This window comes from Macaca thibetana, chromosome 5 (genome assembly GCF_024542745.1).
Source record: "Macaca thibetana thibetana isolate TM-01 chromosome 5, ASM2454274v1, whole genome shotgun sequence".
Lineage (NCBI taxonomy): Eukaryota > Metazoa > Chordata > Mammalia > Primates > Cercopithecidae > Macaca > Macaca thibetana.
In genome coordinates, this window is record NC_065582.1 from 125,303,533 (window position 1) to 125,320,886 (window position 17,354).

General features: G+C 34.6%; 1 protein-coding gene across 6 annotated transcripts in view; it reads right to left on the minus strand.

Annotated features, from left to right (window-relative positions):
• ANKRD17 (ankyrin repeat domain 17) overlaps positions 1-17,354 on the minus strand; it is a 182,938-nt gene that overhangs the window by 113,089 nt on the left and 52,495 nt on the right. The window contains exon 1 of one of the 6 annotated variants that reach the window (XM_050790303.1): positions 1,916-2,314. The exons of the other annotated variants lie outside the window; for them this stretch is intronic. Coding sequence (XP_050646260.1) covers positions 1,916-1,918 — 3 coding nt within the window. The 5' untranslated portion in view covers positions 1,919-2,314. Of the gene's footprint in view, positions 1-1,915; positions 2,315-17,354 lie in introns of those variants that run through there. 6 annotated transcript variants of the gene reach the window in all.

Here is a 17,354-nt window from a genome sequence, read left to right on the forward strand (position 1 = left end):
GTCTACTGAAGAAATGTCAATTATAGATAGATCTAACCCTTCAAAACAGCATCTAAACCCAAATGAATTTACCGGCAACTTCTATCAAAATTACACAGCATTATTATAACATTTAAGGAATAGAGCACTACTTTTTATTTACAAGGCCCAGAAAACAGGTGGAAAAACTCTCTAGCTCATTATAAATAGCCTATTAACAAACCTAAAAGAAATAACAACAAAAAAAGCCCAAATAGCAAATTAAATTTAGCAGTAGTATAAAAAAATATCATGACAACTTTACAAGAGAATAGAGAACGCTAAGAAATATAATCCTTTCTTTTTTCTGTTTCTCTGTCACAAATCTTACACAAACACAAATAAAATTAATTGTACATATACAGTGATATTCCTCTGCCTGGAATGCCTTTTTTTTTTTTTTTTTTGAAACGGAGTCTCACTCTGCTGGAGTGCAGTGGCGCCATCTTGGCTCACTGCAACCTCCACTTCCTGAGTTCAAGCTATTTTCTCACCTCAGCCTCCTGAGCAGCTGGGACTACAGGTGGTCACCACACCTGGCTACCATTCCGCCCCCTCGGCCACCCAAAGTGCTGGCATTACAGGCGCGAGCCATCGCACTCAGCTGTCTGGAATGCTTTTCCCAACCCTTTCATTCTTCAGGTCTTAGCTTATGTTTTACTTTCTCAGATGATACTATCAATGATGTTTCTCTCCTTATCTTTCTACCACACCATCGACTTTATTTCCTCCATAATACTACCACAGCCTGAAATTATCTCGTTCTTGGATACTTGCTTATTATTTCTTCTCCAAAAAAAAAAATGAACCTTTCAGACTTAGTGCTAACACTAGTGTGTGACATAGTTCCTGACACAATACAATAACCAAATAAGTATCTGCTGAGTAAATATTAAAAATAGAACACATTATGACTAACATTAATGCAATCACCACATTGAGGTATTACAGGTAAAAAAGAATATGCATCATCTCAACAAAAGTACATGATTAAAGACAATATCCATTTTCATAAAAATACTTATTAAGCCAAAAAGAAAACTTTTATTCTTTATAAAGTATTCTGGGGCTGGGCACAGTGGCTCACACCTGTAATTCTAGCACTTTGGGAGGCCAAGGCTGGCAGATCATCTGAGGTCAAGAGTTCGAGACCAGCCTGGCCAACACGGTGAAACCTTGTCTCTACTAAAAGTACAAAAATCATCCAGGCCCTGTGGCACGTGCCTGTAATCCCAGCTACTCGGGAGGCTGAGGCAGGAGAATCACTTGAACCCGGGAGGTGGAGGCTGCAGTGAGATGAGATCGTGCCATTGCACCCCAGCCTGGGTGACAGAATGAGATTCTGTCTCAATAAATAAATAAATAAATAAAGTATTCTACTAGAAATCTAAGATATATATTATTATAGAAGTTTAAAACTCAGAAGCATCCCATTTAAATCAGAAACAAGATGTCCAAATCAAAACTAGTAATGAACAGTTCTGGAAACCTAACCAATGCAGTAAGACCAGAAGAACAAAACAAATGCCTTCAAAAATAAACCTGTAAGGGTATAAACACATACAGAAAAAGGAAATGACAAAATGCTATCGTTTGCAGAATATACAGTCATCCTTCTAGAAACTTCAAGAGAAGCAACTGAAAACTAAGTAAATGGTAAGATCAACATAAAAATCAATAGCCTTCCTACATACCAGCAATAACCCATGAGAAAACAAAATATAAAATGGAAGAAAAAATGCAATTCACAACAACAAAAACGAAAACATATCCAGGAATACACTTAACAAGAAAAGTGTAAGACCTACATGAAGAAAACTGTAAAACTTTACTGAAGAACAAACAAAAAAAAAACCAAAACAAAAGAACAACCACCTGAAGAAATGGAGAGGCATACCATGTTCCTGGATGGGAAGATTCAATAGTGTAAAGATGTCAATTTTCCCCAAATTAATCTGTAAATTCAATGCACTTCCAATCAAAATCCCAAAGGGATTTTTAATGGAACTTGACATGTTGATTCTAAAGTTCATCTGGAAGAGAAAATACACAAGAATTGCCAAAAAAAAAAAAATTGTTGAAAAAGACAATGGGGAGGGATGGCCTACCAGATGTCAAATATAATATAAAATGACAATAACCAAAACAGTGGAGTACTGAATACAGAACATATATATTTGAGACTTATAAAGTGTGATAAAGGTAAGATTTCAAGTCAGTAGGAAAAAGACATACTGCTCAACAAACTATTTTGGGAGAACAGCTATGAAGCTAGAAAAAACAGGCCCCTACCAAAAAAATTATATATATATATATATAGATAGATATATATATATATTTTATTTATATATATTATATATATATAGATATATATAAATAAAATATATATCTATATATATATATATCTCCAGATGTAAAGTAAAATTATTAGAAACATAAATAAAACTAAATAAGTAGTAAAAGAAAATATAAGAGATTATGTTGCTATAAATTTTGTAGACAAGAAAGCTTTTCTGGAAAGACACAAAACCTTGAAACTAGGAAACAAAAGACTAATAAATATGGACAGTATGAGAATAAAAATTCGAAGATGACATAAATTAAAAAAACTGACAGACTAGGAGAAAATATTACAAAATATAATGTACATATTAAAAACAGGGTTACAAAGAAGTTTTTAAATTTTAGTAAGAAAAAGACAAACACCACAATGGGCAAAATGTTATAGAGTAGGTGATTCATAAGATAAATACAAATGCCCAATTTCACTGGGAATCAGGTATTATAAATTAAAATAAAATATTTATCATCCATTGATAAATAATATCTAATATTTTCAAGGATAATTTTTCAGAATCTAAAATAAACATTTAAAAATACAATTTTCTTTCTAGGAATTTAGGATAAAAATACTTGCACATGTAAGCAACAAACTATGTATATAGATGTTCTTTACATTATTGATTATGACAGGAAAGACTATAAATAATCCATATATTCATCAATACAATGATTAAATAAATTATATATGGAATAATAGCTAACTTAAGAATAAAGCAGATTTACACATAAAGGCCTAAACCACAACTATCTGTGCTGTTCATTTTGTCCCATCACATCTCATCTCTTTTGCTTACATTATTTATCTTCATGAACTTATTAATAGTGACATTTCCCCCCAATTTATTGTCTTCCTCTCACTTGAATATAAGTTCACTAAAGCACCTATTTTGTTCCTTGCTCTATCCCCTGTATCTAGAATAGTGCCTTAAACATTACCTACTTAAAAATATTTACCAAATGGATACATTAATATCAATGCAGAATGATCTCCACATTGTTAGGTGGAAAAAAGCAGTCTGACGCAAAAACAAAACAAAACAAAACAAAACAAAAACATGGTATGTATCTATTTAAGTTGATTTAAAAAGCAAAATAAAACGTATACACATGTGCAAGAATGTACACAAAAAATTTCAAGATAGATAAACCCAAGTTATTAACAGCGGTAATCAAGGGATGAAATCAAAGAGAGAATTGTACCTTTTTACTTACTCCATACCCTTCTACATTGCTTACCTTAAAAAAAAAACATGCAGTTTTCTATTGTGATTTTTAGTAAACAACTAATGAGAAAAAACAACTTCTTTAGACTTCAAACAAAAATATAAAGAATCACCCAACCATTTCCATATTTCTAGAATAAATTCTGAAGGAGCTATCATAACAATTTGTATTATCTTGAGATATATAGGATTAATTTGCTGGTACATGTACCTCATCTGAAAGTATGCATATGCAACCTCATTCTTTTTAAATGAAAGAAAAAGTTTTGGCAACAAAATCAAATATTGTAAGAATTAGTTAAAGCAACTGCTTGTTTTCTCAAGATAAGTAAATTGAGGAACATACTATGTTCTCTTCCTTTATTCTTTTTCCTTCTGCATGCAATAAACTTTTTATGAAAATCAGGTTTACTGAAGTATACTTCAGAGTAAAATTCACCCTTTTTTCACTAGCATTTGGTATCTTCTGGCTTTTCCCCACTTTGTAGTTTTATTCTGCTTTTCCCTAATGGCTAATGAATGGTGTTGAACACCTTTATCTTGTGTTTATTTGCCATCAGCAAATCTTCGATAAAGTATCTGTTAAAACCTTTTCTTGGCTGGGTACCTGAGACTCACACCTGCAATCCGAGCACTTTTGGAGGCCAAGGTGGGCAGATTGCTTGAGCCTAGGAGTTCCACAACAGCCCTGGGCAATGTGGCAAAATCCCATCTCCACAAAAAATACAAAAATTAGCCAGGTGTGGTGGTGCACACCTGTGGTCCCAACTATTCAGGGGGCTGGGGCAGGAGGATCCTTTGAGCCCAGGAGGTTGAGGCTGCAGTGACCCATGATTGCAACACTGCACTCTAGCCTGGGTGACAGAGTAAAACCTTGTCTCAAAAACAAAACAAAACAAAACAAAAAAATCACCTTTTTATTGAGTTTTCTCAATATTGATTTGTGAGAATTCTTAATATATACCAAACAAGTCCTTTATCAAACACGTGGCTTGCAAATATTTTCTGCAAGCTGGTGGTTTGTCTTTTTATTTTCTTTTTAGTATTTTCTGAAGAAGAAAAGTTTTTAATTTCAATGAAATCCAAATTATCGGGGGTTATTTTATGTTTGTGGTTTTTTGCCATATATAAAACACTTCTATCTAATCCAAAGTCACAGATTTTCTATGTTCTCTTCTAGAAGTTGTACTGTTTTAGCTTTTATATTGAAGCTTATGATTAATGTCAGGATAATTTTTGCATATAGTGTCAAGGAATAGCTTGAAGTTCCAAAACATAGGTTGAGAGTCAAACGTTTTAGCATCATTTGTTAAGAAGACTACATTTTCTCTATTGAACTCCTTGGCATCTCTGTCAAAAGTCAATAGTTCATATATTATGAATCTTCCCTAGACTCTCTACTCTGATTCATTAATATATGTGCCACACTGTTTTGATTAGCTTTATAATAAATCTCGAAATTCTTCAACTTAGTTCTTGCTTTTCAAAACCGTTTTGGTTATTATAGGGCCTTTTTTATACAGATATCAAAAAGCTTATAAATTAAAAAAAGGAGAGGATCTGATGGGATTTTTATTGGGATTGCACTGATACTCCATTTTGGGGGGAATTGACATTTAACAGTATTGAGTTTTAAAAATACATGGAAATATATATAGTATACATTGTAGTATATATATATATCATATACTGTAATACAGCTGAAACATCTGGCTATCAACCTATTGCTTGGGACTTTAACCTACTCCTTCCACCATAGGCAAAAATTAACCTGAAATAAATCATAAGCCTAGATACTATATATTTTTTCATGTATTTAGGTCATCTTTCTCTCATTAATTTTTTTTTTTTTAGTTTTTAAGCACATAAACTACATACATACTTTATTAGATTTATGCCTAAGTGTTTCATGTTTTTTGGTGAGATTAGAATTGGTGCTTTTTTAAAATTTCATTTTCCAAATGTTTATTTCTAATATAGAGGAATAGAACACCTTGCTAAACTCACTGATTAATTTTTGTAACTCTCTTATATTCCTACTTTGCTAAGAATTTTTTGTTATCAGTGGATGATGAATTTTGTCAAGTTCCTTTTCTGTATCTACTGTGATTATAAAATAATTTTTCTTGAGTGTGCTGATAGTGAATTACATTGATTGATGAGTAAATGTTAAACAATTTAAACCAACTTTATATTCCTAGGATACACACCATTTGGTCATGAGCTATCTTGTCTACATATTATTGGACTGTTTCTTAATATTCTATTAGGATTTTTTATCTGTGTTCATGATATATATTGGTTTTAATTTTCTTTTCTTATAATATCTTTGTTCGGTCTTGGTATCAGGGTAATGCTGGTCTCATAATGTGAGTGCAGATGCAATCCCTCATCATATATTTTCTGTAAAAGTTTGTGAAGAATTAGTTATTTTTCCCTTTAACATTTGTGCACGAAGTCATGTAGACTTAAGAGTTTTCTTTGCTGAAGATTTTTTTTTCTTTGAGACAGAGTCTCACTCTGTCACCAGGCTGAGCACTTTGGTGCAATCTCGGCCCACTGCAACCTCTGCCTCCCAGGTTTAAGCAATTCTCCTGCCTCAGCCTCCCGAGTAGCTGGGACTACAGGTGCATACCACCAGGCCCAGCTAATTTTTGCATTTTTAGTAGAGATGGGGTTTCGCCATGTTGGCCAGGCTGGTCTCAATCTCCTGACCTCGGGATCCACCCACCTTGGCATCCCAAAGTGCTGGGATTACAGGCATAAGCCACCGCGCCCAGCCTGCTGAAGAATTTTTAATGTGAAATACAATTTCTCTAACTGATATTAGTCCCTGGTAGCCTTTTAGTGTATATGGGTGGGATGGGAAGCAGTATTACATTTTTCACTGCCAGTGTTAATAATTTGTGTGTTCTCTCTCTCTATCAGTATGATTAGAGCTTTATCAGATTTAATGATTCTTTCGAAGAACTATGATTTTCTGTTCTTTTTGTTTTTTGTTTTTTTTTGAGATGGAGTCTCGCTCTGTAGCCTAGGCTGGAATGCAGTGGCACAATCTCAGCTCACTGCAGCCTCTGCCTCCCAAGTTCAAGCGATTCTTCTGCCTCAGTCTCCCGAGTAGCTGGGATTACAAGTGCCTGCCACTATGCCCAGCTAATTTTTGTATTTTTAGTAGAGATGGTTTTTGCCACGTTGGTCAGACTGGTCTCGAACTCCTGACCTCAAGTGACCTGCCCACTTCCACCTCCCAAAGTGTTGGGATTACAGGCCTCAGCCACTGCGCCTGGCCGTAGTTTCTGTTGCTTTTAATTTCATTGATTTTGTTATCTTATTCTTTCTTCCATTCTACCTGCTTTGGTTCAATTTGCTCTTCTAGTTTCTTAAGGTGGAAATTATATATCACTAATTTGAAAACTTTCTTCTTTTCTAACCTAAGCTTTAATTGTATACCACAAATTCTGATACATTTCATTTAATTCAAACGATATGTACCATATATACACGTATGTGTATGTTTATATACACATATGTATATATTTACACACACACACACTTATATCTGATTTTAAGTGAGCAAGGATCTATTGTTCTAATGTTACTTCTGTTTACTATTGTTTGACAAGCTAAGAGCATTCTTTTCTGTTGGATCTCATCCAAATATTGAAAGTTATCCATTCAGCAACTATTTTATTGAGCACCTACAGTGTTCTTGGACGTTGAGTTACATAAGTGACCAAAATAGTCTTTGCTATCTTAGCACATTGCAAAGACTAGCTTTTGATCTAAGTGAAATGGGAGCCAATGGACAGTTTTGAACAAAAGAATTATAAAATCTGATTTACATTTTAAAGGGAATTAGAATACTTAAGAAATCTGATTTCATTGTTTGAGCTTATATTAAGTTTTAGGGAATACATACATATGTATGTGTATGTGTGTATATGTATATAATTAAGACAAAATCCCATAACTTATTTGGTTAATGACAGTCTGCTAGTCATTCAGAACCCAGGACACATACTGAGTAGGACCTCTGAGCCACCAACTCCCTACCAATCACTCTAAAATGAGCAGCTCTGAAACAGCTGTTAGATCTTGTGGGTGCACTCCCCAGCTACAAGAAGGGCTCTTGTAGTAGAAGGTAAAAGAGGAGTTACTATGCAAACACCACTGAAGTCTTATATTCCTACAGCCATATAGAGAATACTGTCTGCATTATGAAAATCAAGGCTTATGTGATGTTTATAGCAATACAGGTAACTGTGCTATCCTGCAATAAATGCAATCTGATAAACCTCCCAATCTGCAAAACACCACATTAAAATAATATAGTTTAGGGAGAAAACAGAACTGAGGGCATTCTACTCAATACTTACACAACTCTGTAGTCAGAACTCTGAGAGAAAGAAACCGCAGTTGTAATACAAATACTAGCACACTTAAGACATACTAAATTCCAAGTCTTCACTTTTAAAAGAAGAGAATCCTGTAAAAAGCACTTTCAAGGCCAGGTGCCATGGCTCATGCCTGTAATCCCTGCACTTTGGGAAGCTGTGGTGGGAGGGTAAGCTTGAGGCCAGAAGTCTGAGACTAGCTTGAGCAACACAGCAAGACCCACTACCATTAAAAAAAAATGTTTTTAATCAGCTGGGCATACTGGCATGCTCCTATAGTCCCCGGTACTCAGGGGGCTGTGCCCAGGAGTTCAAGGGTGCAGTGAGCTGTGATCAACCACTAACTCCAGGCTGGGCAACAGAGCAAGAGCCTATCACAAAAAACAAAAACAAAAACATATTTTCAAGAGAGAACATTGAGCTAAACTGAAGAAATTCAGGTAAATGAACATTGTATTAAATATATGTTTTTGGCTTGTTGTATTCAACTACATTAGTATACTTTATATTCAGTTGATTTCATTTGGTGCTACAAAACCTATAAATATTCAGGAAAACTGTGTATAAATGACTGTAACTTCAGATTTAAAACACCATCATTCCTCTAACTTCAGAGTCTCCATACATACAATCTAAAAACTTTTAAGAAAAATTATGTCAGGAAAATAGGTATATACTAGAATTGTCCCAAGCAAATTAAAACATGTGGCTACTCCATCTACCCGCTAATTGTCTACAAGTATTCACATTATAGAAACATTAAATACAGAATAGTTTTACTAAAATATCACTGACTTTGACCCATTACCTAGTGATGAAAAAATAATCATAATTTAATCGGCAATATAAATATTTAAGACTATATAATGAGACTTTAAAATTATCCAAACAAATTTAGTTTCTCAATGAAAATGAAAAATTTGGTATATTGCAAAGTATAATGAACAAATTTGAATACCCATTGGCTCTATGTTTCACTCGATAAAGAGATTATATAAGGATAGGCCTACTTGACACTCAAAAGCTCAAAAATCTCCAAGAAATTTGGGTAAGTTGTCTATATGGTATGCTGGCAAAATGAATGAAATATGTATATGCAAAATTTCATCCACAACCCATATTTTTGTAAAAGGAAAAAGAAAAATTAAATGTTAATAGTCATATGACTCAACATTAATACTTCAAGAATTCTTAGTATAAACAGTCTAGTATGAGAGCAAAAAGAAAAAAATTAAAAGAGAACTTACTCTTACTATACTACAGCTTTGCCCAAAGTTGCAAAGGAGATTAAACAAAAATTACAAATATTCCTTTCATTGGACATCTGGCCCCCACCACAGATCCCAACAAAATCAAAGCTATCCTTTCCCCTAATGATACTCAAAGATATTCTCCATGAATTGTATGATAAACTAGATAAGCCCAAACAAAATAAACTACAAATGTCAGGAATTGTGAAGGCTAAATATTCTGGGTAAGAAAGGTGACGTAAAAACTTGTAACACATAAAAAGATGTTCAAGAGTTTGAAGAGTATAGCATCAAAAACTTAAACTACTCTTTGGGAACAAATTCAAGAGAAAACTGTCTACAGTATGCTAAAATTCTAAAAATTTTCCCACTCTTCCCAATACATCTCATTCTAGTGATGGGCTCAAATTATGCCTCAAGATTATAAAGAGAAGACATCAGCAATCATGTTACTGTTATAAAAGTCATCTCCAAGTGTGCCCTGAGCCTTTCTTCATGGCTAATCAGAACTGCTACCCTAACAGGCTGCGAAAAAATATAGTTTGGCCGTGTGTGTGTGTGTGTGTGTGTGTGTGTGTGTGTGTGTGTGCTGGGAGGAGAGGAGAGGAAAACAAGGAAAGTAAAAGAAGAAAAAAGGAGAAAAAAAAAAGCCAGCCAAAAAGACAAAGAGAAAGTCGAGGTGCCAAGCACCTCTTTCATTCATCAACCTCCTTTGCTAGGAGGAATTTAGCTGAGAAAAACATTGTCTCAATTTCCCGTTAGTTTATATAGAAAACCCCTATTAATTTCATCTTCCCTCAATTGCCTTCAAAACATCAACTGTAGAGGCATACCTCAGAAATTTAACAATTACATTTCCTTCTATCTGGAATTCATGAAGATCTTCAAATGGCTAGCTTCTTCTCAACATTCAGGTATTTGCTTAAACGTATCACTCCTAAGCACCTTTGAATACCTCCTCCCCTTAGTTATGGTCTCCCCCATCATCCTGGTTTTATTATTTAGTAGTACTAATGACTATATAAAACTGTACTATTTATTTTCTTGTCACATTGTATATTGTCAGTCTTTCCAACTACAATGAAAGCTCCATATGAGTAATAACTTCACCTGTCTTTTTGCTGTAGTTTGAGCCAAGAATAGTGCAGGACACCTAGAGGGCAGTCAACAAACATTTGTTAAATGAATATTACATTAGTATATGTCCTTTCTGAAACTAGAACAACATTAAATACTAATAGTGCTCTGATTCTAGCAGAGATTTTCTTATATTTTTTATCCAGCTCAAATTTCATGTGAATTCTGTTCTACAGATACAAGCAAAAAAAGGAAATACAGAAGAGCTTTTGTCTCTATAAACACAGATTATGGAACAAAATGGATTTAGATTACAAAATAAAATTATACAGGATTTCCGGAAACATTTTGTCTAAATTTCTTAAATATTGAAGAAGTCTACCATGACAGACCATAAATCTCCCCATCTGAAATTTTTTATAAAGTACCAGGCAATTCAAATGTCTGCTTCCATTCAATATTTAGTAAAGAAATCTTTACTCTCTTGGAGAGTTTTCAGGCACATTGCTTTAAATCCTCTTTGTCTAAGAACAGTGGTTTCTCTACTTTAGTTGCACACTAGAATTCTCAAAAAATAAATAAAAATTGTCATCGGGGTATACACTTATAGTCCCAGGTACTTGAGAGGTTGAGGCAGGAGGATCATTTAAGCCCAAAAGTGCAAGACAAGCCTGAGTAACATAGTAAGATCCCATCTCTTTAAAACAACAGCAACAAAACAAAGACTGGGCCATGTTCTCAGATACTACGATTTAATAGTTTTGGGGTGTGGCTTGGGCATAGGGATTTTTTATAGCTCCCCAGGTGATACTAATACCAGGTCAAGGTTAAACCACTGCTTAATAGATTAAAATTAATAACTCCATTACGAAAGTAGTTTATTATATAAAGATTAAAATAACCTATCTTGACTGAAAGGCATTTAGTCATTCTAAATGCCATTAGTTTTTGTTGATATTCAAAAATTGCCAATTTATAAGTCACATAAAAGAATCAGAAGTCTTCTTTCCTGTCCTTTCTCTCAGTTATTAAACAAATGCTGATCAAAAATCCTGTAATTTCTCAATACTGTGCTAGGCACTGAAGAACCAGATCCCTGTACTCTTGTAATCAGTCATTCCCCTCCACCTTTCAGATGTTACCACCTCAATCACCACTATGTTCGCTCTCCCCTTTCCAACAAAGGCTGAACTTAGATAGCCAGAATAAAAAAGGTATAGCCTTATGAATTAATCACCTGCTTAAACAGTACGGGTAGGGGGGTTCTTAATCTCATCACAATACTGCATGTATTGCAATATGAATTTTAAAATAAATTCTAGCAAGACTAAATAAAATGCCACATAGAGTAGTATTACCTGAAGTCCAGGAGAACAAAAGACATAAAAAAGTCACAAAGAATAAGAAAAGACACATTTATTTAAAATGTATACAAAAAAAATCCCAAACCAAAAAATGTAGTCAGAAAAAAAAAAAATTGTCTATCACACTTCACAAAGACTCACATCAATACATAAAAATTCTCTAGAAAAATAAAATCACATCTGATTAGCAAAATGGCTAAAGGATATCTACAAACATTTTCTACTACAGGGAAATTGGAAATAACCCCATTATCCAACAACACAAATGCACAGTAACTTATATTCCCAAGCTAGATTATATAATCATCAAAATAATGATTTTCAGAAAAATTAATGAAATCGAAAAAAAACTGCAATGTAAACAGTACGTGAGCAAAAAAAGCAAGAAACAAATATTTTTAAATAATACAGTCCCAATATATTAAAAATGTGCATATATCTATATTTGCACAGAGAATAAACTGAAAGGTAATATATCAAAATATAACACCATTCATTTTTCTAACACAGGCTTATAACTTTCTTTGAACCTTTTTATGTTTTCAAAGTTTTCTGTGAGATTTTGTAATTAAGTTTTCCATCTCATTCTTAAAGAGCTAACAATACAGTAATTGCTATTAGGAATAACCTAAAACAGTTTATTTTAAATTGCCTTAAAATGTATTCACTTTTCTAAACATAAGCAGATTGGAACAATTTTCAGGATTTCTCACAAAAAATGTTTAGGTTTCCTTAAGACGTACTGGGAAACATAAACATATTAGATGCTGCTATACAAACATGGACTCTATCTGGCAGTCATCTGTGGCAAAAGCATCTACAATGGCACTGCACTGACATTGCTTCTATTGAGTACATATTACACAAAGTGAAATGACTTCACAACTAAACAGAAAGAGCTACAAAGACTAAGATGTGGCACTTTATTAGCCATGAGGGATTTTTCACTGCAAATTTGCCACAGCACAGTAGGTCTATTTTAGCATAATTCTCTTCACCAATTAGTAGTTTAAATACAGTACGATGTGGCTTATAGACACAACAGAGCAATTGGGACTTGGCTAGACTTCCCACCTCTTTTCAGACAATGAACAACAGGCATAAAAGAGTATGACCACCGAAAAGAAACAATGAAGTCAGTCCTACTTCTTCCCATCTTTCTGTCAAACCCAGCAGTATTTACCAAACCCAGGGCAGGAACAGGATTAAAAAAAAAAAACAAAAAGGCACAGAACCGAAGTCTTACTTAGTTCAGGGGAAAAAGATCAGAGTTTAGAGAAACTAATGCAGCTAAAACGTGGGGGCAGAAAACCCGAGAGGGAGAACTGGGAAAAGAACTATTGAGGAGCTGTAAACTAAACAATTATAGAAGCTCCAAAAGGTTGGTGGAGAAACATCAAAATCTAACCAGCCAGAGGAGAGAGATTTCATTGAACACATAGGTATTTAGCAGAAAATCCAGAAAGGCTACACATACCAGTAGGGCTATTCTAACTTTAAAGTACAGACTACTAGAAAGATGATTTAACAAGGCTTCACAATAAACCTTAAAAGGATAAAGCTGATGTTCAAGTAACCTTACAGCCAAATATAAATACTCTTTAAAAGAGGACAATACAATCCAGACATTCAACAATATAATATCACGATGTCCAGCATCTAATAAAAATTAGTAGACTTGCAAAGGAGCAAGAAAATGTGTCTCATAATTAGGAGGGAAAAAGGTAAGTAGAAACAGATGTAGAATTAGCAAACAATAACTTTAAGACAGTACTTTTCCATGTGCTCAAAGATTTAAAGAAAATGTGAAATAATGAGAGAAATGAAGTCTATAAAACTAAAAGATCAAATAGAATTTCTAGAGCTGAAAAATACAATATTTGAAATAAAAATTCATTGGGTGATCTGTGACAGTTAATTTAGACATTGCATAAACATAGAACATAAAGATAGCAGTAGAATTTATAATAGCAAATATAAATAGCAAAACTATAGGCTTATCTCTTCTGGCTGGTTAGATCTTGATGTTTCTCAACCAACCCTGTGGAGTTTCTATGATTGTTTAGTTTACAGCTCCCCCACACTTCTTTTCCCAGTTTTCTGCCCCTACTTTCTAGCTGCCTCAGTTTCTCCAAACCCTCATCTTTGTGTCTTGAACTAAATTATAATAGCAAATGGCAAAACTAAAGAATAAAGAGAAAAACAGCTGAAAAAAGATGTACAGAGGCAATGTTATTTTTAGGACAATATCAAAATATCTAAAAACATGTAATTGGAATTCCAGAAAGAGAGGAGGAGGGTAGAAAACACATTTAAAGAAATAATGTCTGAAAATTCTCAAAACTGGATAGAAAAACATAACCTTACAAATCCAATACGTTCCACAATCTTCAAGAAAAACACGAAGAAAAGTGCACCAAGGCACGTCACAATGAAACTACTAAAAATCAACAACAATGAAAAAACTCCTGGGGAGAAAAAACATCATGTGCACAGAAAGGAAGATAAGAATGACTGCTGACTTCTTATTTAAAAGAAGGAAAACCAGAAAACACAGGAAAAAGACCTTTAAAGTGCTAAAAGAAAAACAATCTTGGCCGGCAGGGTGGCTCACGCCTGTAATCCCAGCACTTTGGGAGGCAGAGGCGGGCAGATCAAGATGTCAGGTCTATCCTGGTTAACATGGTAAAACCCCATTTCTACTAAAAATACAAAAACAAAATTAGCCAGCATGGTGATGGGCGCCTGTAGTCCCAGCTACTCAGGAGGCTGAGGCGGGAGAATGGCGTGAACCCAGGAGGAAGAGCTTGCAGTGAGCCGAGAAGACATCACGTCACTGCACTCCTGCCTGGGCGACAGAGCAAGACCCCGTCAAAAAAAAAAAAAAAAAAAAGGAAAGAAAAACAATCTTTCAACAAAGTTTTCAGTATGCAGTAAAAATATGCTTCAAAAATATGGGAAAATAGATATTCTCAAACAAAATCTGAAGGCATTTGTTGCCAGCAGACAAGCACTATAAAAATTTTTTTTAAAGTATTCAAGTGGATAGAAAAAGATACCTAATAAAACTGGATCCACCCAAAATAATAAAGAGCACTAGAAATGGCATAAAATGGGTATCTTGTTTTTCCTCATTTAAGAAAATATCTTTAAATAATAACAATCTATTCTGGCAGTTCACAACATAGGTAGAAATAAGATATATGACAATATTCAGACCAGAGACATAAGAGAAGGAATGAAATATACTATTGTAAGGTTCTTAATATTTTTGGGAAAGTGGTATTATATGTGACAACAACGATTAGCTAACACACATATTACAAGCACTAGAACAATCACAAATAAAATAATAACAGGTAATACACCAATAAAAGGGACAAAAACAAATATTAAAAATACTCACAAAAGACTCACAAAATACTTTTTTTGTGAGTAAAAATACTCACAAAAGAATGGCCAAACCAATCTTCAGCAAAAAGCACAAAGCTGAATGCATCACACTACCTGATTTCAAAATATACTACAAAGCAGTCCAGGCAGAGTGACTCATGCTTATAATCCCAGCACTTTGGGAGGCCATGGTGGGAGGATAGCTTGAAGCTAGGAGTTCAAAACCAGCGTGGGCAAGAAAGCAAGACACCACCTCTACAAAAAAAAAAAAAAATTAAAGAATTAAAATTTAGCCAAGTGTGGTGGCACACAGCCTATAGTTGCAGCTACTCAGAAGGCTGAGGTGAGAGGTTCGCTTGTGCCCAGGCTACAGTAAGCCATGGTCATGCCACTGCACTCTAGGCTGGGTGACAGGGTGAGACCCTGTTTCTAAAAAGACTTTTAGCAAAATAAAAAGTTTAAAAAACAAAGCAATAATAACCAAAACTGCATAACACTAGCATAAAAACACAGACCAATGGAACAGAATAAAGAACCTAGAAATCAATCTACCCATTTTACAGTCAATTGATTTTTGACAAAGATGCCAAGAACACAATGTGAAAAGAACAGTAATTTCAATAAGTAGTGCTGGGAAAACTAGACACTCACATGCAAAAAAGTGCAATTACATCCTATCTCACAACAAATACAAAACTCAATTCAAAAATGGATTAAAGACTTAATCATAAGTACTGAAACTGCAAAACTACTAGAAGAAAATATAGGGGAAAAGCTCCTTGACACTGGTTGGGCAATGAATTTTTAGATATGACTCCAAAAGCTCAAGTAACAAAAGTAAAAATAGATGAATGGGATTACATCAAGCTAACAAGCTTTTATACAGCCAAGGAAAAAAATCAACAGAATGAGGAGATAAATCTATGAAATGGGAGAAAATATTTTTAAACATACATCTGATAAGGGGTTAATGCCGAAAACACATAAAAATCTTAGTGGCAAGAAAACAACCTGATTTAAAAAAAAAAAAAAAAAAAAAGAGTTAACGACCTGAATAGACATTTCTCCAAAGAAAACATACACATGGCCAATGGATGTGGAAAAAATGCTCAACATCACTAATAATCAGGGAAATGCAAATTGAGACCACAGTGAGACATTACCATTCAGGGGTTAGAACAGCTATGAAGAAAAAGACAAAATATAGCAAGCATTGGTAGGATGTGGAGAAAAGGAAAAACACACCGTTAGTAGGAAGGTAAATAAATATAGCCATTATGGAAAACAATATAGAGGTTTCTGAAAAAATTGAAAATAGAACTACCATATGATCCAGCAATCCCACTTCTGGGTACATATTCAAAGAAAATGAAATCAGTCATGCTGAAGGAATATCTGTACTCCCACCCATGTTTACTGCACCATTGTTCACAACCGCCAAGATTCAGAATAAACCGAGTATCCATCAATGGATGAATGGATAAGAAAAATGTGGCATATATATACAATGGAACAGAAAGAGACAGAGAGAGAGAGAGAGAGAGAGAGAGTCGGGGGGGAAAGATAGAAAGAAATCTTATCTCTTGGAAAGACATGGAGGAACCTGGAGAACACTATGCTCAATGAAATTAGCCAGGCACAGAAATGCAAACACTGCATGATATCACTTATATGTAGAATTTAAAACCGTTGAATTCATAGAAGCAGTGAGTAAAATGGTGGTTACCAGGGATTGAGAGGAAAGGTGAGGGAGCAGGAGGGTGGACCAGAAAGATGTTGGTCAAAGGATTGAAAATTTTAGTTAAGAAGAACAAGTTCAAGAGATCTATTTACAACATGGGAACTAGAGTTAATAACAATGTACTGTATACTTGAAAATTGCTAAGAGAGTAGATTTTTTTTTCCCCAAAACAGAGTTTCGTTCTTACCCCCAGGCTGGAGTAAAGTGGCGTGATCTCGGCTCACTGCAGCCTCCGGCCCCCGGGTTCAAGTGATTCTCCAACTTCAGCCTCCCGAATAGCTGGGATTACAGGCGCCTGCCACCACACCTGGCTAAGTTTTGTAATTTTAGTAGGGGCAGGGTTTTGCCATGTTGGCCAGGCTCATTTTGAACTCCTGACCTCAGGCGATCCACCCACCTCAGCCTCCCAAAGTGCTAGGATTACAGGCATGAGCCACCGTGCCTGGCCAAGAGAGCAGATTTTTAAGTGATCTCACCACAAATAAATATAAGCATATGAGGTAATACATATGTTAATTAGCTCAATGTAGCCATTTCACAATGTATACATA